The sequence below is a fragment of the Lissotriton vulgaris genome, chromosome 12, assembly GCF_964263255.1.
Source record: "Lissotriton vulgaris chromosome 12, aLisVul1.2, whole genome shotgun sequence".
In the NCBI taxonomy this organism is placed as follows: Eukaryota; Metazoa; Chordata; class Amphibia; order Caudata; family Salamandridae; genus Lissotriton; species Lissotriton vulgaris.
In genome coordinates this window covers 138,309,859-138,333,428 of record NC_141700.1, presented here as the reverse complement: position 1 = coordinate 138,333,428, position 23,570 = coordinate 138,309,859, and the positions used below count along the sequence as shown (strand labels likewise).

The 23,570-nt window shown below is 46.5% G+C and overlaps 1 protein-coding gene across 3 annotated transcripts in view; it reads left to right on the top strand.

The window, feature by feature from the left end:
* The window catches only part of ADAR (adenosine deaminase RNA specific), a 261,026-nt gene that overhangs the window by 94,760 nt on the left and 142,696 nt on the right, over window positions 1-23,570 (top strand). For 2 of the 3 annotated variants that reach the window (XM_086947602.1, XM_086947600.1), the window contains exon 8: window positions 13,107-13,278. In XM_086947602.1, coding sequence (XP_086803728.1) covers window positions 13,107-13,278 — 172 coding nt within the window. Of the gene's footprint in view, window positions 1-13,103; window positions 13,279-23,570 lie in introns of all 3 variants that reach the window. The other variant, XM_086947601.1, reaches the window with a different exon arrangement.

The window sequence follows — 23,570 nt, the reverse complement described above, 5'->3', positions numbered from 1 at the left end:
CTGTACGCACTAAGGTACTTAATCCTAGAATAGAAAAGAAATATAGGCCTGCACCCGCTGATCCCACCTATATTAAAGGACACCCTCCATTAGACTCTTCAGTAGTGTCCAATGCGAGAAAACGAGCGAATTCAGACTTCTGTTGAAACTCCCCCACCTGACCAAGAATCCAAAGTTATTGTTGCGTCGGGTAAAAGAATAGCGGCACAAGCTACAAATATATGGCGCATTGCAAATATGCAAGCCCTTCTACCACGTTATGACAGAGCTTATTACGACCAATTAGAGACACGACTACAACACCTTCCAGATCAGTATAAAGATCAGGCAACAGAGCTCATACAGATAGGCAAATTAATTTCAAATGTATCAATAAAATGTGCCCTAGATGTCGCAGACACAGCTGCTAGACCCGTAAAAATTAGTATTCTACTCAGAAGACCTGCGTGGTTGCGCATTTCCGGGTTCAACCAAGAGGTGCAAACCACTATCAGGAACCAGCCTTTTAACCAAACCCAATTATTTGGCCCAGAAGTAGACACTACACTGGAGAAAATGAAAAAAGACAGACACTGCAAAGTCAATGGGAGCTCTACAGTCCACACAGACTAGAGGTTCTTTTTGTCTCTCCTTTTATAGAGGAGGCTCCAAACAAACTGGAGCAGACACAACATCTTTCAAAACACAAACATCCTCTAACAAAGGATATTTTAGAGGAGGATACAGGGGCAATAATAAGGGAAGAGGACGCGCTAACCACAGCAATGGCTTCTCCACAACTAAACAGTGACTTCCCTCTGCTCCCCCAACAGCGTTCCACTCCTGTGGGGGGCAGATTAACACCGTTCCTGCCTGCCTGTCTGGAACTCCATCACTACGGACAGCTGGGTGAGACAGATTATCCAACATGGCTACTGCCTAGAACTTACAGCAACACCCCCAAATATACCACCCAGGCAGCGTCCTATGTCTACAGATCACCTGACTCTGCTTCAACAAGAAGTTCTAGCACTTCTACAAAAAGATGCTATTCAACTAGTCCCATTCGAGGAACAAGGGACAGGGGTTTACTCGCTGTATTTTCTAATTCCCAAAAAGGACTGGACACTGAGACCAATTCTCTACCTCAGGCCCCTCAATCATTACATACAATCAGATATTTTCATATGATCACCCTGCAACTAGTGCTCCCACTACTGCAACAAGGCGATTTCCTTTCAAAACTAGACCTAAAGGACGCCTATTTTCACATCCCAATACATCCTGCTCACAGGAAGTACTTACAGTTTGTAATACAAAGACAACACTATCAGTTCAAAGTCCTTCCGTTTGGTGTCACAACAGCACCAAGGGTGTTCACAAAGTGCTTAGCAGTAGTAGCAGCACATCTCGGGAGACAACAGATACACTTCTTCCCTGGACAATTGGCTCATAAAAGCCAAGTCATTCCACCAATGTGTACAACACACTCAGCAGACCATTCAACTGTTGCACAGCTTAGGGTTTACGATCAACTACACAAAGTCGCACCTAGAGCCTTCGCACGTGCATCAGTATCTAGGAGCTACCATAAACACATCTACTGCTCTAGCGTATCCCAGTCCAGCCAGGATACAGAGCATTCAAGCCTTAGTCTCCACTTTCCAACACCAACAGTCTCTCCAACCAAGAGTGTTCATGAGGTGAATAGTCCGCCCCAGGCGGCACTATTTTGGGGGTGACGGAACAGAACCACCCCTCGCACTGCAACTGGTAGCGCAGCACGGCAGCAGACAGTGACGTGTCACACGCTCTCCTCTCGTGAGTGGCTGCCAGCACGACTATCACTGGTGGCAGGCCGGACTGGGGTAGCAGACTCAAATTGCCGGCCCGCTGTGACTGACGGCCTGAACCTGCCTGCAGCCAGCCTGCATTTATTCTGGTGAGTTGCAAAAAGCTGTATGTTACTGGTGTCTGCCTCGCAGTGGTGTAACACAGGCCCTCGAGCTGCAGTGGGCCCCCTGAGCAGACTTCCAGAACATGCAAGGGCGGGTGATTTCCATACAGTGCAGTCAGCGAAACGCGCTCTCTGTGCCTTGGCAGTCGAAGCGGGCACTTTGACATTCAATCGACACCTGCAAATCTCGCGTTGAGATTCCGAAGTATGATGAAGCGAACCCCTCCCCATCCCAAAGGTACCTGGATCAGCACTTCCAGCCCCTGACAAACCAGGGCCTCGCTGACGCTATGTTTTTTTTTATTTTAGTGAGTTGAAACCAGTAGCCAGATTTTTCTCTTTAATAATTTTAGCTTTGGGAAATTTAGTAAGGGTGGGCACTGAGTTAATGTAATAAATGTGCCCCTCTGTAAGAACCTCTGTTAGCTAAGTGAAAACATGAGCTTCCTTACGGTTCTTGAACCTGTCAACAGGCATTAATTCAGAAACCTAACTGAGTGCATATATCGAAGTTAGACAGTTAGAGACACGCACAGACACACACACACTAAACACACACTTACTTTACTTTACAATCCCATTAATAAGCCCCATTCAAACAGCACTACTTTCAAACACAGGCATCTCACTGCATACTTTTACTTAGTGAAGTGTGGCATCAGTCTTTTCCATGTTACACATTTTGGGGAAAGCAGTGGAGTACAGGTGATGGAGTACACAAGGAAAACACTCACCAAATCAGGCAGGGATTACAGATCAGGGACAGAAGATATCACAAGCAAAGACAGCGGGTAGGGATGAGGGGCATGGGAGCAGCAGTTAAGTATGGAGTGGTATAAAGAGGAGGAAGGGATACATTTACTTGTGTGTAGCTACCATTTTAGTGCTGGTGGGCCTTCATCAACTGAGACTTGACCTTTGAGGTTTGGTTTTATGCTTACGCCGCAGTTTCACACCCTTTCTTATGCAGTGGACTAGAGTGGTTTCGTAACAAACCCTGCCAATCCACCCCTGCTGCTCGCTGTTTTTCCCCCAGATCCCCCCACCCCGACCCTTCCTGCCGCTACCTGCCATGGGCGGCAATCTGGGGGATAGCCCCGGGCGGCAATCTGGGGGATAGCCCCGGGCGCCAGAAGCTCTAGCTATGCCTCTGTCCAGGGGTTCACAATCAGATAGCGGATCTGTTGAGTCGGCAGTCACAACAGATTCACAAATGGGAGCTACATCCACAAGGTTCGAGGCATGTGGGCTGCTGAATTCATATCTGTGCATGAACTGGTCAGGCAGATTTGCGTATGCTTTTCCACCTCTCCCCCTCATTCCGCTAGTGGTGCGCAAGCTCAAACAATCTCACACTAGTAGCTCCCACATGGGCACGCCAGCCGTGGTTCACCACACTACTAGACCGCTCTCTGGTTCCACATCAAAAGTTACAGCTCACACCTTCGCTGTTAACACAGAACCATGGGAAAATCAGACAACCAGACCCAAACCAACTGAATTTGGCGATCTGGCTCCTGAAGTCTTAGAGTTTGGTTATCTCAACCTACCACCAGACTGCATGAATATCATTGAAGAGGCCAGGAGACCTACTACCAGAGCGTGTTATGCTGCTAAATGAAAAAGATTTGCAATTTATTGCAAACATAATCTCATTGATCCACTGGATGCTTCCATCCAAAATATCATCTGTTACCTTTTACATCTACAAAGGTCTAATTTGGCATATTCTTCCATACGCCTACATCTTGCAGCTAGTTACAAAAAAGGCAACACCTGTCTCTTTTTAGGGTACCTGCAATCAAAGCATTTATGGAAGGATTAAAGAGAATAATCCCTCCCAGGCTGCCACCTTCTCCAGTATGGAACCTAAATCGTGTCCTTACGAGACTCATGGGACCCCCTTTTGAGCCTCTGCACAAATGTGAACTGCAATTTCTCACATGAAAAACTGCTTTCCTTGTTGCCATCCCCTCTCTCAGAAGAGTAAGTGAAATACAATTGTTCACTATACAGGAACTATTCTTTCAAATACATACTAATAAAGTGGTTCTCAGGTCTAATCCAAAATTTCTTCCAAAGGTTATCACACCTTTTCACCTAAACAAATCTGTAGAGTTACCTGTGTTTTTCCAAAACCCTGACTCTGTAGCAGAAAGGGCCTTAAACACTTTAGATGTTAAAAGAGCTCTGCTATACTACATAGATAGAACTAAATCCTTTAGAAAGACAAAACAATTGTTTGTATCTTTCTCTCCTCCACACAAAGGCAAACCTATCTCGAAGGGTGGGATTGCCAGGTGGATTGTTAAGTGTATACAGATATGTTATCAAAAAGCTAAACTCTCACTAACCGTTCCTCCTAGAGCACACTCCACTCGCAAGCTAGGAGCCTCTGTGGCTTTCTTAGGAAATATACCATTAGAGGACATATGCAAGGCAGCAACATGGTCTACACCACACACCTTCACTAAACACTTTTGTGTTGATGTGATGTGCAAGCCAAGCAGCAAGCTGCAGTAGGCCAGGCTGTCCTTGGAACACTATTTCAGACTACTGCAATGGATACAAGCGACCACCGCTAGGGGAGACACTGATGCACAATCGATGCATAGTGTATGATCTGCAGCTCGTATGCCTCGAACGGAAAATGCTACTTACCAGTATGCATCTGTTCTTGGCATGTAGAGCTGCAGAGTCATACACTCCCTCCCGCCTCCCCGAATTTGCATCCATTCCAGTTCTCATCTTACTTAGATGCACACGCATGGACATCCTTTTTTTCTTACTGTATCCCTTCTAACTCCATCATTCGCCATCATGGCGAAAAACAATCTAAGGATGGAGCCGATTCCCATGCGCAGTATTGTCCAAGGCAGGAGTCACCTATATCGTGACTACAAAGACTTCTCCAAGAAGACAACAACCTGCAATCATCCGAGCCCAACACTAGGTGGGGATCTAATGCATAGTGTACGACTTTGCAGCTCTACATGCCAAGAACAGATGCATACTGGTAAGTTGCATTTTCCTTCTCAATACACTGGGGGAAATCCTCAATGGAACCAAAACAGGTGAAGATCTTCCTGGGCGCACAGATCGACACCATTCAGAGGAAGGTGTTCCCCAGCGAGGAGGTAGAGATTAGGGTTTCTGGTGTGATTGGTTGCTGGACTGGTTGTGGGACTAAGAGTAGGGTTAGGCTTTCTATTGGAAGTAGGGACAAGGGCTTCCTGTGCCATTGGTTGCTTGGACTTGGGACTACTGGTAGGGCTAGGGCCTCTATTGTACGTAGAGATTAGGGTTTTTTTAACTGATTGGGTGCTTGGACTAGGGCTAAGATTGGCTGTAAGGTCCTGGTCTCCCATTGGTTTTAGATTTTTAGGGCTAGTTCTGTGATTGGATAGTGTTAGGGCTAGGGTTCCCATTGGCTGACGGGGTCACCTGATTACTAGGGCTATAAAAGGCCAGGCTTAGGGCGTCTCAGCTGAGGGTGGAGAGGACCAAGGCAGGTGCCTGTTCAGGGCAGAGAGGACATGGTCAGTTGCCTGTTTGAGACTGACCAGGGCCAGCAATGCTGCCCAGTATACATACCTCCATTAAGGATCTATATACTTTCAATGTACTTATGGATCTATATTTATTTTATTTATTTATTTTGAAAGTTTTATATAGCGCGAACAAGATCTTTGTATTTATCACTTTCTTCTAATTTAGCATTTCCAATGCACATCCCTATTTCTCAGCATATACTTCGCTCAATATACCCTCTACATTCACTGGCTCATTTAACCCCCATACCACTACTATGATCCCCAAAACAACCCTTTCTAGACTCTCCTACTCTACCCCTCCTTGCATCATCTTACACCTCTTACTATACCGATCTCCCAAAACAAACCTTTCTAAACTCTACCATCTTTCCTACCCCTCCCCAACCAAACTACCAAGCCAATTCTTATACTGGGAAGGAAACAAGCTTCCGGGGACCGGTTTCTGGCATTTCAGCCGACTTTTCCAAAATCGATTTTGTCCACACGAAGTGTGGGAGGGTATACTCAGACGTGAGTCCCTTGCTCATTGCACCATCAGGATTCAAGCAAGCCGGGCCGACGACGGCTGAAATGCCAGAAACCGGTCCCCGGAAGCTTGTTTCCTTCCCAGTATAAGAATTAGCTTGGTAGTTTGGTTTGCCCTGTTCCCATCATGCACTGGGACAGGAACAGACTAATTTGCATGTAGCCAGGTTCTGAGCTGGGATGGTGCAGTGAGCTAAAAAACGGTGATGCATCAAGCCCTGATCTCTTGACTGGGTAGGAGTATTCTGCATCATTCAGAAACTCTGTCCATCACCACCCCCTTTTCCAATATAGAGTACGACACAACATAATTATGGCCTGCTGAGTAGCGTGGCTGGGACGGTCAAGAAAAACTAGGGATGGAGACTGTATAGTGAATAATTTTACCAGTCCGGTACCAGTGGAAAGGATACTCAAGGAAGCAGAGGGAGGTACATCACAGGGAAGACAGGGTATAGTTATACTGCCCCTTGGTTTTTTTTTATAGGCCAGGGTAGTATGACACCTTTAAATACAGGAATACGATACACAGAGCCAAGCCACCACACCCTGGAAGACTAGATGGGTGGGATATTATACCCTCTAGGTTTAACGGAGCCAGGATGGGGAGTGCATCAGGACAACTCACACCTCTGGAGGTCACGAATAGATTTAATGCCCTTTCGGGCCTTAATGATTGCGATTGACTGCGGGATGACTTGCCCAGTTAATCCCCTCCTATTGAACAGTTTACCTTGCTCGTACATCCCACTGCCCCAGTAAGATCCCAGGTATCACATCAGGTAGCTCAGCCATCGGCAATTATCTCATCAGTTAGACAGGGTATCGAACATGTGAATTTTGACCAACACGCGATATTAAGTGTTAAGTTAACACCGCCAGTGCAGGCACAGAACGATTCACCCTCTGTATTGGCTGGAACTTACACAGCCACACCAACTCAGACTATCTTTAGCACCCGCACTTGACCCCAGTAAGATTGATAACTTTAATGTAATCTCATGGAATGTAGCAGGGCTCGCTGATAAGATCATTGACCCCATTTGGACCCATTTTATTAGTAATTTTTTAATTATATGCTTACAGGAGACTTGGCTAGTTGATAACTTTTCTCTTGAAGGGTACAAAGCCTTTTATGTCCCTGCTGTCCCCGCAGCTAGAGGGAGAACTAGGGGAGGTTTGGTAATTTTTACCTCCCTGGCATTAAACTGTAAAATCAGGTCTATCCCCTCTGAATAGTGACATACAGGCCATTGTTCTTGAACAGGGAAATCTTAGCCTTTGCCTAATACATTTTTATAATGCTGTTAATAGGGAAGAAGGCCGTAAGATCTCGGAGCTGGATACATTTGATACGCTGCACTGTGGCCTACAAAGCGAGTATAGTGATCATGGGGGACTTTAATATACACCCATGCGGAACGCCCGGGCTCTCCAAAATGATTGGAATGGGCTGCCCGAAGGTGAAGGGCCCACACTTGGAGCACTCAACACAAGATGATGCACTAAACGATATGCTAGACGATTTTGATCTTTTCCTAGCCCCCAGTCTGTTACCCCCACTGAATATACAAAAGGTACCCACTTTTAAAGGAGGTCATGGTGGGTCATTTATTGACCATATATTTCTACTAATTTCCACACCTCGATAACTGGTTACAAAACCTTGGAAAGCCCCTTTAGTGATCATAACCCCATCTGTGCCAGAATAAGCAATAATCTCTTTCATAGGAAGGAGCTTGTGCAGGCAGTGGGGACCCTTAAAACAACTAATAACAGGCGGCGCCTTAAGTGGACCTAAGTAACTCCCCCATTGTTTTATGAAAATCTGCAAGAATTATGTAAGGCAGAATTCTTGTATTGTTTAGACCCAAAGCCCTCTGCCATGGGCACAATAACTGCCTTCAAAGTCATAATTAGCAAAGTTGGGACCCTGTTAACCGTTGGTGGCCAGAATAAAATCAATAACGATCCAAAATGGTTCGACCACAGTTGTTCAAAAGCTGCCAGGTACCTAAAAGATGCTTTAAAGAGTACCCCTAGGGACCATGTGTTAATCTGCTCTGCTCGAGCTGCATATAAAAAACAGCTAGGTCTTCATAAGAGGGAGGTGAAGGAGGACATACGACGAGAACTCTTAGAACCCCAGACTCTTATCAAGTAGTTCCAGATTCTGGAATATTATTAATAGTCCGTTATTTCCATCTAAAAAATCTGAAGATCTGGGAACGAACATAAGAGGAGGAATGGGTGGACCATTTCAGGGTTATCTTTGAATGCACATCTGTCCCCGTGTTTCAAATAAACTCAGAGCGTGGAAATGATATATTCACAGCACAAGAGGTGGAAAATAGCATTAATAACCTTACGTGTAAAAAGGCTCCAGGCCCTGATGGTGCTCCACCTGATCCCTACAAATCCAATTTATCCCTGTGGGTGCCAGTCTTGGTGTCCGTATTGAATGCAGCAGTAAAGGCTGGATGCCCTGAATCTTGGGGATTGTCTACAATAGTCCCCGTTTAAAAAGGGGGACAAATTGTACAATTAATTATAGACCCAGCTCCCTGATCTATTCAGTCGTGAAAGTTGTAGGCGGAATAGTGTTGAACAGATTGAGTGCTTGGGCCGAAGAAAATAAAATATCAGAAGTGCAGTATGGGTTTCGCCCGGGAAGATCTACTGTGGCCCAATGTGTCAATTTACATCTCATACTGGGAAAATACACTGTAGTCCGAGTGGGAACAATCTACATGGCATTCATGGACCTATCCTCAGCCTTCGACTGTGTTAATCGGGAGTGGCTGTGGGGGTCCATGGCTGCCATGGGGGTTGACTCTAACCTGGTGGATTTCTTGAGAGATCTCCACAAGGAGACCAAGGCAAACGTCAGGTACTCGCAGGATCTAAGGGTCTCGAGAGATTTTAGCACAAAGGGGGGTACGTCAGGGTTTTATCCTAGCCCCCTTTCTTTTTAACCTTTATATAAATGATTTGGACCGAATCTTGCAGGCAACTGTAGTGGCAGACAACGCGGACAACGCAGACAACGCAGTTCTCCTAGCACAAACCCCTAAAAGCCTACAAGTACTGCTAAACACATTTTGGGGGTTTATGGCAGAAAGAGATCTGGCCATAAACAATGCAAAATCTTTTATAATGCAGGTAGGGCCTGGATTCAAGCGCCAATACCCATTAATGGTAAATGGAACAAGAGTGCCAACAACCTCTACCTTCTCGTATCTGGGCGTTCTCCTAGACGAGAGACAAAACTGGGCCCCCTTGATTAAGAAGAACCGGGGGGGGGGTCATCAGGAGCAACGCTGCAATTCTTAACTTTGCGAGCAAGATGGGCAATCGCCCAGTGGCCGCAATGTTGAAAATTTATCAAGCCAGGAGCGTAGCCATAGCCACATATGGGAGTGAGTTGTGGGGGTACACCTGAGCTGAAGGATTCAGGTGGCCGAAAATACCTTCCTAAAACAACTGCTGTGGGTCCCCCAAGGGACATCCAACTTCTCCGTTCACAAAGAAACTGGTGTTCAATAAATCAGCGACACCCTTGGCTTGCGCCCCATGCTCTTCTGGCTAAAAAGTTGGCTAAACAAAGATCTCATTCTTACACACAAAAAATACAGGGATTTGTTGAATTTGGACCACATGCCTGTAATACCAGGGTTCAAATACTTAATGAGATCCTTTATTGAGCTGGGACGCCTGGATCTTTTCTTAACTCCAGAGTGCATAACAAAGGAAGACGTGGCCTTTGTAAAAGAATCCTATTTAGAGCGTAAGCAGATCAAGCGTGAGGAACAGCAACTCCAGAAATCTGGAGCACGCAGACATCTAATGCTCAAAACCTCTCCAGGAATGGAGGACTATCTTGCTTGGCCTCTATCAATGCACGAAAGATTTCTGTTAGTAAGGTGTAGATTGGACTATTTTCACCACTTACTGGCAGTACCTAGGGGGAGCCATAAAGGAAAGGTGTTAGCACCCTGTGGCTGCGACAATCTGTCTCCACAGGATCTGTTACTTTGTCCTTTTTTGCGACTTTTATGCGGCCCCCGTAGATTGTTTTTAAAATCTCTTAAAAAAACGAAATTATTCACAGGCACGCCCAGCTTTGTTTTCCCTGCAATTGTTAAAACCAGACTGTATACCGCTGATTGTAGGGTTTTTAAAATGCTCTTTAAGATACAGAAATGGCCTGGATTTCAACTGACTAGGATAAAATGTATTTCCATGAATTGCTTTTAACTTTATATATTGCCTTTATACTCTTACTTAATGTGTACCGACCCTATTGAACTCATGTTACCTGATCCGTGATGTCCATTTTTAAATTTGCTTGTTCACTTGTGTAAATGTAACTTTTATGGTTCTCATTTTTGAAGCCGAATAAAGTTTAAATGAAATGAAAAACTGGTTCGCCTCGCAGGTGTAGCTTAAATGCCACGCGGGATTTCGCTGCACTCACCGCATATCGTGTCCCAGAGGCGCGGGCAAACACGAGGGTGCGGCCCTTTAAGGCGCGTGGAATCCCCGGGGCTCTCGTATCTGCAGCCGCCCCTGGGCACCATGTCTGCTGTCACTTCAGGTCGCCGGAACACAGCAGCTGCTCTAGCCGAACCTGCAGGCTCAGCAAGGGGGCATACAGCATATCGTTCCCCTCAGCACCTCTTCATCTATGCCGGGATCAGGCACAATTTAAGCAAAGTAGCCAGTTACTCAGGATAATTGATGGATTTTGTTCCGGACTGCGGGAGCCTCACAGTGCGCCACCATATTTTGGTTGCAGTTATTCCAATGTGCTACTCCAGTTGGCGGGTTCTATGGAATACTCTGTTGGTCCGAAGGTTTGTGCCGTTGACGTTTCGACCCTAATAAAGCCCGATTCGTGGGTCAAGGCGGGTCTTATTCAGGACTAGGGGGTGGGAAATGTGTGATGTCGCCTCTGGGGACCCAGAGGGGGTGCACCCATGCTTGACTTGAGGATTCTTGAAGTCGGTTAACTTTAACTCCAGTGGAGATTGGGTCACTTTATTCCTTCTAGTAATCTTCCTCTGCACAGTTTGTTCAAAGTTGTCTTTTAATGATGAAATTCAAAGAGGGCTGGCACAAATAGTCGTCTCCTCGTTGACCGCATGAAGTCGAAATGACTTGATCATTGACAATCCAGTCAAGCAGGAAGGTCAGTTTGCCCACTGGTGTCTGCAGGATGTTTTGGTCAGATTCTACTACTCATTTAGTCTGCATTTAAGAAATACATCTATGATGCATGTTTTAAAAATGAAAAATCCATGATCAGTAGTATTGATCAGTTACTTACCTACAGTTACTCCTTTTGCTAGATGTCTACTTACCAAAGATTCCTAACTGCCCGTCCACCTAGATGTTATGTGGAGTGGTCTCTTTGCTATCTAAAAAGGTCCCAAATTGGGAATCTGCATACAGAGACAATGATCTTCTCCACATCGGAGTGTGAAAAATCAAAAGCAGACGTCAACGTGCAGCTGTGGCTGTTGTGTGTGGCTTCGCTTGGTCACTTCCAGTGCAGAATGATGTCACTAGTAAGTCACAATGCGCCATCTACCAGCACACTGGAACATTGCTGGGTGACTTTTGCTGATCCAGTCTGGTGTCTAGGGATATTCTGAAAGCAAGTAATCTGAAGTTAAAGTATCTGCCAGAAAGGGGATCACCAAAGTTAAATAACTTGTGGTTCATGAAGTTGCCCTGACTAAGGAAGTAACCAACTGCATCACTATCTTTCGTCTATCTTGCCAAGGAACGCTGCTAGTGTTGTGCACTGTTTCTTAGCACATGCTTTGCAAGAAACATTATTTGGATAGCATTTTGGTGGTGGTCATCTTTTCCTGTGCAGAGGATTTGTATTTCAGTGATTCTTTCTGACCTCTTTCAGGCAAGTATGGCTATGGTTTCAGTGAAACCTCAGGTTGCCACTGTACGCTTTTTGGGAATTACTTTTAAGCACATCTACACACTTCTTTGTAGGAGTAAAAGGTTTTCGGTTTGCACCGTTCAACATGGTTCCATTAAAGAAGAACCTTTTGTGGTTCTGCATCATTTTCAGCCAGTGAGAGTTGTTTGTGGGTTGCATCTATCTGCACATGATCGTATGAAGGTGGTGTGAGATTAGCATGTGGTTGAAAGAAGGATCAATGCATAAGGAGCATAGTAAGGGAAGTGGCTGAATGCTGCTTAGGAGCTTGAAGGGAGCGGACACACTTGAAGGGGAGGCAAGAGCAACTACTCATTCTTTGAAAGTAGCGGTGTAAGCGCAAGCAGCATTCAAGGCAAGGGGTGTGAAGGTTTTGAAGTGTCAAAACATGCTGTCTGTGGCAAAGCCATGAATGTTTGGAGAGTTGTCTCATGTAATTTTGGTATTGGCAATGTTATGCCTTTAGGGGGACTGGTGCTCTTATCAAGGGGAAAATTCCAGAGGCAGTAGTATAGGGGCAGAAACATTAGATGTTCTTGAACACACCAGCAGTCCTGTTCAGTCGGCATATCAAATATTGTGATAGACTTAAGTGTACCCTATAGACTCCTCAAAATGTATGTCACGTAAATGTTGGTAATGAAACAACCAGTTAGAACTCTCTAAAAAGTAAATCTTTAAGTACATAAGCTATTTAACTTATTGATAATGGCAGATTTGGCTTGCACTTGGTGGATTGGTTACTGTTTTATTGCTGCATTTAAAACCATGTATTCAATGTACTGAATATGGTGGGAAAAATAGTACAAAGCATGTGAGGCTGTGATTGGTGCCAATGTTGGAATGCTCTAGTTACATGTACGTTGCTTTTCTGGGGTAAATGGCGGTCATTAAAATATTTGAATTCTAGCGGGGTAAATATGGTGCTCTTAAAGACAGTTTCCTGAAGTTATTCATTATTTTGAGGCTGACCTCCTTCTACCTATTCTGTGAAACTCTGGCAGCTCTTTTGCTTGAGTGATAAGAGAACTAAAATTTGCTAGCAAGACTTCTGTTGCAGATTATAGTTTGTTAGCTGTGGTTACCTACCTACATACAGACTGAGAAGAGTGCTTTGTGTTTTCAGCAGCTACAAGTGTCTGGCAGCACTTTCCATGATCACATTGCAATGCTTAGCCACCAGTGCTTCAATTTCCTTACTTCACGCGTCCAGCATAGTCTTCTTGGCCGGAAGATTCTTGCTGCAATCATCATGAGAAGCTCTGAGGAGGACAATGGCACAGTAATCAGCATTGGAACTGGTAAGATTGCTTCTATGAATTCTTCACATGGACTTTTACAGATTAATCTCTGGGCCTTGCTGTACAATTTCCTAAAATTAATGTATGTTGTGTTTGAAGAGTTGACTGAGGCTGCAAACTCAGATGGGCCATTACATTTCCAAGGAAGCACGACCGCTCAGCTCTGCTTTTGTTGATATATGCCAACTATTCAGATGTGATAAAGGTTCTCTCTGTTAATCTTGAAAAGTGGGTGATTTTGTTTAGATCATACCTCAGTTTGTCTATTTCTGCTCTGAAAGTTTTGTGCTCTGTCTCCTATTGACCCCCTTGAACATTAACTTCCCTTCAAATTAACTTTTTTTTGTAAATATATTTTTTAGGGTATTTCTGGGTGTTTGGTTTTTTTGTGGGTTTTTAGGTCTCGCCTCTCAATGCGCATGCGCATTGAGCAGAGCGAGACTATAGCGTCTTAAACAGACTTTACCTAACTGGGCGATTTGGTGCTGTGCCCGTGGCTTTTAGGTCGATGCGCAAGCGCATTGACCTAAAATGCGCGTGCACATCATCAAATCACCGTCTGTTCCCTCAGCCGCACTCCTCCCACACCTTTTGAAGTGAAGCCTAGCTTCACTTCGAAGGCCCCTGCTGCTTCACACCCTCTCCCCGCTCCGCCCCCTCCCCTGCCCGCCGTGTCGCATTTCTCCTCCCCCCCCGCACCCCACTTCTCTGCCTTCCCTCCGTCTTGTTTCTCATTGTAATTGCATGTGCACAAACCCCAGCCCATCGTTCTACAGGGCGTACCATATTAACTTAAACTACCGACACAAAAGTGACAGCCACTGTCATAAATTAAGGATTCTTTAATAGACGCCTGCAAGTTCCGAGCAGCAGTCACGAGATTGACAGTGACCGCACATACTTCGCAAAATGCAGTGTTCCCCTATCATTAAAGTATACAATATTTTACGAGATACTGAAGAGGCAACCACGTGTAATATTTTAAAAATAGATCAACGCAGTATGTAATCAAAATAGAAAGAATCAGAGCACAGACTTGAGCAGCCAGTGGCAGGCCTGTCCACACCAAATAGAGGGGTCGGACTGCACATGACCCCCCCCCCCCCCCCCCCTTTAAACTCTGCCAGCTGCGGTTGCAGGTTTTCCATAACCCCAATGCTAGATTGCGGGGATACCGGTGAGGATAAGTGGAAAGGGAAAGCAAGAGAAGAGGGATAACTCTGCATACTCTGTACACCCATGTCGAATCCTTACTTGAGCTGTGTATGTAAAAAAAAATAATAATAAATAAATATATAAATATATTTTTTACAAAGGGTGTTCCAGGCGGTGTGCGGTTTCCTTGTTTGCCCCGCGGGCCGTGGCTAACATCTTAATGCCCGATGTACACGGAAGGTCTTGCTGTCCAATACGTGTGTCCACATACAAATCGAGCGAGTAGCCGCTCGTCACACGCCGGTAGGATTAGAGGCAGACAGCTGGGTTTTACCAATGTTTCGCATACCAAGAACGCAGCATATAAACACCAACCCTACCTCTTTTTTGAGGTCCCCTAATCGGTGCTTACTGTGCACAAAAACACACCTCCAGTTCAGATGAAGTGCCATCGTTCCATAAATATTAACCCACATAGGTCCCTCCGTTGTGGCTGACGGTGCCCGTTAACCCCTCACCTGCGCTGCGATCCCGGCTGCCACTCCGGCTCCACAGCTGCCGAGACAGGGCCCCCGCCCTTGCACAGCCTCTCACCCTCACTCAGCCTCACACCCTCACCCCCCCCTCACACACCCACCCCCCACACACCCACCCCCCCCTCACCCTCACACACCCTTACCCTCATCCCCTCACCCTCACACACCCTTGGTCACCCTCACACACCCTTGGTCACCCTCACACACCCTTGGTCACCCTCACACACCCTTGGTCACCCTCACACACCCTTGGTCACCCTCACACACCCTTACCCTCACACACCCTTACCCTCACACACCCTTACCCTCACACACCCTTACCCTCACACACCCTTACCCTCAGTCACCCTTACCCTCAGTCACCCTTACCCTCAGTCACCCTTACCCTCAGTCACCCTTACCCTCAGTCACCCTTACCCTCAGTCACCCTTACCCTCAGTCACCCTCAGTCACCCTCTCATACACACACTCATACACACACTCATACACACACTCATACACACACTCATACACACACTCATACACACACTCATACACACACTCATACACACACTCATACACACACTCATACACACACTCATACACACACTCATACACACACTCATACACACACTCATACACACACTCATTCACACACTCATACACACACTCATACACACACTCATACACACACTCATACACACACTCATACACACACTCATTCACACACACTCACTCACACACACTCACTCACACACACTCACACACACTCACACACACTCACACACACTCACACACACTCACACACACTCACACACACTCACACACACTCACACACACTCACACACACTCACACACACTCACACACACACACACTCACACACACTCACACACACTCACACACACTCACACACACTCACACACACTCACACACACTCACACTCACACACACTCACACACTCACACACACACACTCACACTCACTCACTCACACTCACTCACACACACTCACACTCACTCACTCACACTCACTCACACTCACTCACACACACTCACACTCACTCACACTCACTCACACACACTCACACTCACTCACACTCACACACACTCTCTCTCACACACACTCACACTTCCTCACCCCATTCAGTGCTACAACACAGTGTTACAATAGGTGTCACATTTGCGAAAGATAAAACTATTGGCATTGTAAATAACAAACCTATTAATTTCGCTATTTTCAAAACAAGCGCATAAATAAAAAATGTGTTCTTTACAATACCAATAGCTCAAACTTTCCTAATGCGAGACCTATTGCATTGCTGTGCTTTTCTCCCCTGCTGCACTCTCCTGCTCTCTAGAGATGTGGCCTAACAACCAGAGCTGCAATCTAAGTCACGTAAATACAAAACATGTTGCATTCCAAATGCTATAGGTGTCACATTCGCGAAAGTTATAACTATTCGCATTGTAAATGACAAAGCTATCAATTTAGCTATTTTAAAAACCAACAAATAAAATATTTGTCATTTACAAGACCAATAGCTCCAACTTTTCTAATGCGAGACCTATTGCATTTCCACCACCACCACATCCACCACCACCACCACCACCACCCCATCCACCACCACCACCATCACCGCATCCACCATCACCACATCCACCACATCCACCACCACCACCACATCCATCACCATCACCACCACATCCACCATCACCACCACATCCACCATCACCACCACATCCACCATCACCACCACATCCACCATCACCACCACATCCACCATCACCACCACATCCACCATCACCACCACCGCCACATCCGCCACCGCCACATCCACATCCACCATCACCACCACATCCACATCCACCACCGCCACATCCACATCCACCACCGCCACATCCACATCCACCACCGCCACATCCACATCCACCACCGCCACATCCACATCCACATCCACCACCGCCACATCCACATCCACCACCGCCACATCCACATCCACCACCGCCACAGCCACATCCACATCCACATCCACATCCGCCACATCCACATCCACATCCACCACCGCCACATCGACATCCACCACCGCCACATCCACATCCACCACCGCCACATCCACATCCACCACATCCACATCCACCACCTCCACATCCACCACCGCCACATCCACATCCGCCACATCCGCCACCGCCACATCCACCACCGCCACATCCACATCCACCACCGCCACATCCACCACCGCCACATCCACATCCACCACCGCCACATCCACATCCACCACCGCCACATCCACCACCGCCACATCCGCCACATCCACATCCACATCCGCCACCGCCACATCCACATCCGCCACATCCACATCCGCCACCGCATCACCGCCGCATCCACCATCACCGCCGCATCCACCATCACCGCCGCATCCACCATCACCGCCGCATCCACCATCACCGCCGCATCCACCATCACCGCCGCATCCACCATCACCGCCGCATCCACCATCACCGCCGCATCCACCATCACCGCCGCATCCACCATCACCGCCGCATCCACCATCACCGCCGCATCCACCATCACCGCCGCATCCACCATCACCGCCGCATCCACCACCACCGCATCCACCATCACCGCATCCACCACCACCACCACATCCACCACCACCACATCCACAACCACCACCACATCCACCACCACCACATCTATGTCTGTGGCTCTGTTTGTAGGTGCAAATGCAATGTTCTTGGATTTTCGTCACAATAAAATACACTGAACATAATCTTCACAAGTTATTTACAAACGTTTAAACTATTGCCATTATAAATTACAACTTTTTATTTAAGTATTATTTACAAAATTAAAAGCCATTGTTATTTGTAATATCAAGACATCTAAGTCACGTAAATACAACACACATTGCATTACAAATGCTATAGGTGTCACATTTGCAAAAGTTAAAACTATTGACATTGTAACTGACAAAGCTATTTTTGCTACTTTCAAAACCAACACATAAATAAAAAAAAGTGTCATTTACAATACCAATAGCTCAAACTTTCCTAAAGCGAGACCTATTGCATTTCCAATGCTAATTTAGATATTGTCTCGTAATGGCTGTTGAACAGCAATGGAGAACTACCCTCGTTTTTTGTGCTGTGGCAAACCGTTTGCAAAGGTAGATGATAGCTGGCCAGGCCCTTATCACTTAACTGTTTGGGTGAATGAAAGTGTCCTGGGACTCCTGACACTTGTATCTCGCCTGCATGGAATGCAGGTGGTTCATCCAAGGAGTCCATTTAACTTGCAACTGGCACAGCACTCTTTATATTACGAATTATTGTGCGCCATCAGTTTTGAGTCTTTTTCTACCACTGGTTGTATGGTGAAGACACTGGCTGATTTTACTGATGGTCTGTTGCACTGTGTACAGTTGCAAACTGGGCAGCGGTCACCTACGTAAGGCCTTTTTGGTGAAGGAAAATTAGGATTGCTTATTCCTTTGCTTTGTTCCCCATGACCAAAAAAAAACTGCTAATGAATACGTTTTCTGGTCTCCTAACTGATGTTATATATCCCTTTTGGGTTATATAACATCTGCTTGTGTGTGTGGCTTATATGAGTTGAAGCTGTTAGGGTATCTGTTGGTATGTGGGGTCTGAATGTGGGCATCTGACTGGGTGTCTGGGAGTTTGACTGTGAATGCTGGTCGGTCATTGTATGTTGGCATTTGAGTGGACGTTTGGTGCGTGGGAGCATCTGATTGTGCTTATGTGGTCCTTGGGTGTTTGTGTGGAGCTCTCTGCTGTATGTGTTTGACTGCATTTGATGTGTGGGTATATGATCGTTTATAGTAGAGGTCTTCAAACTTTTGTAGGTTGAGCCCCCCAGCTGAATTTTTTAGATGTATTTACAAGAATCTGTTTAGGAAGCCATCAGGGAAAACAGAGTTGCCTCTATCAAGAAGCCCCTGAAAGGCTGCATTGCAGTGCATGTAAATGTCCTTTTGTAATTTAGGAAGAGAACCTTGATGGGGCACGACATGCCCATACATGTGTACATGGGCGCAACTAGACCCAAACTTCGGGTGGGGGCGAACACTCTGAACCATGGGTGGCCCTAGCACTTTTCGCACACAGTGGAACGGTCTGTTTTGGCGTCCCCTCCCCCATTTCCTCCTCCATGAATTTCCTCACTACTACTCACCAACAATGCACCTCATTTCTCTACAGCACCTTTCTGGCAAACCTTTTTTTTTTTTATAGCATAACTCCTTGTTTACTCACACTCAGTTCTTTGATCTGCATGGTACACGTACTTTGTAGCAGGCACATTAACCCTCTGCGCTGTGTGGGTGGTGGTAGGAGTACTATGTGAGTGAAGGGTGAGCCATGCAACAGTGTGAGTAGGGTAAGAGGAGTGACTGCAGGGTGAGTGAGGTGACATATGAATTTGGGTGCAGATGTAAGTGCAGAGTGGGACGAATGAATGTATGGTTAGTGATGGTCTTATTTGAGTGAGATTGCAGATTGGGCAGTGGGAGGGACAGGTGAGTGAAGTGTAACATGAGTGCAGGGTGAGTAGTGTGCTTGTGTGACTGCAGGGTGAGGTACAGGGCGAACAGCGCAAGTGCATTGTGAGTGCAGAGTGATCACCGAGTACAGGGTAAGCGGGTGAATGGTGTGAGTGCGTCAGGATGAGTGTGAGGGCATTGCAATCGATGTGAGTGCAGGGTGAGCATGAAAGTGAAGGGCGAGAATGAGGAGCGAGTTGTCTGAATGCATGGTGCATTCCCAGACACTTGCAGTAACTCAGCATGCTATTGTCAGCAGTGCAGGGTTTCAGAAATGTTAAACTATTGCTATTATGGCATTAACCAGGGATCAGGGTGGAGGAAATAAATGTGCTGATCTTACAACAAACTTCTAGTTTTATGATTCGCGTTGCCAGGTCCTTATTTTGAAGTCCCAGGAAGCGCAAAAATAAACAGTCACCAAAAGCTGTACTGTCACGACTTGTGTGTGCATACCTTGAACAGCAAATATAAGTAGAAGCACTGTTAAGAGTGTTCTAGGGCTGTTTGAATGATCGATGACTGATAATAAAATGGAACAAAGACAGAAAAGTCACATTACTAATGAATACATACTTGTTTATACGCATATTTAGTGTCAGGACAATGAAGTTGCAGGCTGTTTAAACAACACATGGCTGGCTAGCATTTTTCTTTTGCAACTTGAAGCCCTGTGTGAATTTAAAAGAAACTTTGTCTCCTTTGGCTAAGATTTAACCCTCCCAGGGCGGGGTTAAACTTGTAGAGTTGAAATGCTTCCGCTACGGTGGGAGGCGGAATGTGTGTGTTCTCTTCTAAAACTGAAAGCCAGGAACAGATAGATGGTAATTTCAGCTGCACTGGGAGGCAAGGACTCTCCTGTGCTATGAAATCAAATGTGAAGGAACAGGACTGTGTTTCCTTGCTTTCGTTTTTAGCAGGAGACTCCCAGCCTCCCACTGCAGCTGAAGCACTTCCGCTCTAAGAATTAACCCCCTCCTGGGACAGTTAACTCGGCTCTTTACATCACAAAAGCACGGGCACCTCGTGCCTTTTCTATTTCCCTCCCCCTCCTTCCCCTCTCCAATCCTGTTACCCGAGCTCTGGGTGAAGACTTGCACGCCGGACAGTTAAACACCAACAAAGGGAAGATCTTGGTGTGGAGTGCGCGCCCCCCCCCCTGAGATGGTGTCGCGCCCCCCCCCCTGAGATGGTGTCGCGCCCCATAGAGTGTAGAACTCTGATTAATAGGGACCTGATCACACGGAATGGCGGATGATGATGTGCATGGGAATCTCTTGGTTAGTCTTTTTCAGAAACTATTGCACCAAAATCTATCTTACCATGAAAAGGAGAATTACTAATGCCCTGCCCTCATATCATTTAAAAATGGTCGCTTTTGTTTTGCAGATTCAGACTACTACTACTACTACTACTACAATAAAAAAAATTGCAAACTGATTTTAAATTTAAAGTCATAGGTTTTGCCCAACCATCCCAAAATAACTTGTGAACTATTTGGTCAGTCTTCACTTAATTTGGCACACTGATTTCTTCTAAGTATGATGCAAATTTGTCTCCTCATTGGTCTTTTTCACCTAGTTGTAGTAAGATTTGTTTTGCTGGGGGAAGCGGAGGGGGGGGCCTTGTCGAGTGACTACGTTTCAAGTTGTTTGTAACCTTTCTTCTGATGAATACATCTGCCAGTGATTTCCTCACCTTGTGAATATCCCCCTGCGTCAGCAACATTCGGAAATTCTTTTTGTAGCTTCGCGCCGACGTGAACGACGTCACAGAAGCACGGCATCGCGCGCTGCTCCGCTGACGTCACCGCCTTCATAATAGGCCTACGTTGGCCTGATGACATCAGTTCCCTTTTCTCCGCGTCGTCGCTAACTATTTTCGAGGGATCCTCTGTAGCTGTTTAGTAACTTTGTTACTGTTTTGTTTCCATTCGTTTCTTCTTCCTTCTTTGACTCCTGTCGAAGTCCACGAAGAAGACCGGGTTTAAGCCGTGCGGAGAATGTGGGAAGATGTCGATCACGGACCCGCATGAGAATTGCATTTGGTGCCGGAGTTCAGACCATGATGTTCAAGGGTGCTCTTCCTGCAACAAGATGAACCCTAAGGCCCTTCGCGAAAGAGAGGCGAAGCTTCTGATTGCCAAGTTGAAAAGTAAAAAAGAGAAGAAGTCTTAGAGGTCTCGTTCGAGGCGGTCTAGGTCGAAGACTAGGTCAAGGTCTCGCACGGCGTCGCCTTCGGAGAAATCGTCGGGGCATGCTTCTATATCAGCGAAGAAGCATAAGAGAAGGCACGGATCTCAACATCACTCTGGGAAGGATTCGGAGTAGAGACCGAAGTCGCCAAGTAGGAGACGTTGTAAAGAGATATATCCTTCTCCAGTTGTGGATCCGGTAGGTGAGGTTTCACCTGTGAAGTCGCCGGAGCATTCACCGGCTCCGGTGTCTAATCCCTCTCCGGCACCATCTCGATCTCCTGTTCGAGAGGAAGAAGAGGCTACCTTGCCTGAGGGTTCGACGACTCCGGCTCACCAACCCGAAGAAGAGGAGACTAATCCGGTGCCTCCTCGAGGGCACCCTGTGGGGTCCATACCCACCTTTTCCAGGCTCAGATCAAGACCCTACACAGTATGTCTATTCGAGAGCTATGTACCCCTCTGGAGCACCGGCAGGCCCCATTGGTCCTTTGGCATACAACCTGGGAGTCCCTCAGTCTTATGCTCCAGCTCCGTTTATGCCATTTATGCCAGCGCCGCCTTGGCATTACTCTGCGCCGCAGAGGTCTTCGACGCAGTTACCTTAGTCACCGGCCCGACCTCGAGAGCATCGCCCTGTGCTTCCGGATCCGATCACGACGCCGGCTCCATCGGAGTCGATCGCCTATCCGTCAACACCGTTCTTGAAGGAGAGGTTGAGGAGTGATGCTCAGTGTCTTCTCGAAGAAGGAAGTTACAGAGGCTGAAGTCTAAGGTGTGCTGCAGGAGGATGATTACTTTGATGACCTGAGGGTGGCTAGCGGATTGGAACTTTCTCCAGACTGGGAGCTAACTTCTATTTCGGATGCCCCTTCAAAGGACGTTGCACCATACCATGTGGTCATCAAAAAGGCAGCAGAACTTTTGAATTTGTCTGCCTACTGCTGAGTTAAAGCCTAATTTGTTAACAGAAGTCGTCCATTCCCCGTCTTCTGTTGTGGAACCTATGCTCCCTTTCAATGAGGCTTTGACGGAACCTATTTTGAAAGTATGGAATAGACCTCTCACGGCTTCTGCTGTTGCTTAAGGTGTTGCAAGGAGATACAGGGTGGCGCCTGGTGACCCAGACTTTTTATCATCGCACCCTCTACCGTAGAGTTTGGTAATACAGGCAGCCTGCAGCCTGTTCAAAGAAATCTGTGGGGGCTTTCCCTCAGGTGCCTGGGGACAAGGAGTCGAAAAAGCAGGATCAAACTGCAAAGGAAGTGTTTTCGTCGGCTAGTATGGCTTTAAAGTCAACTAATGCCACATGTCTCTTGGGGAGGTACATACATGCCTTGATGGACTCTGTAAAACAGTTGGCTCCTAAGATTCCAGAGGAGGACAGGAAAAATTTTAATGAGGTGCTGGCTGACACAAGCTGCTGCTCGTCAAGTCATACAACGTGGTCTGGACACTGCTGACTCAGTAGCGAGAGTTATGGGAACTTCAATTGCCACCAGAAGAGCAGCCTGGTTGAAGTCTTCAGAGTTCACTGCGGACATCCAAGCTGCTTTTAGATCTTCCCTTTGATGGCTCTGGTCTTTTTGGGAAAAAAGCTGATGCTGCTTTGGAAAGATTTAAAGACAGCAGGGCTAGAGCCAGATCTTTGGGTCTACAGTCCAGAGGAACTGTGAACAAAATATATAGGGGTTTTGGAAGGTCCTCCTTTCGTCCCTATAAACAGCCTCAGCAGCAAAATCCACTGTATAAGTTATACAGTGGTAGACAAAGAGCTCATCCTTGGACATCAAGCCTCCTCATCGCAGCCCTAGATCCGCCATTCCGAATCATGCGGGTCCTGTAGGGGGTCGGCTTACCTATTTT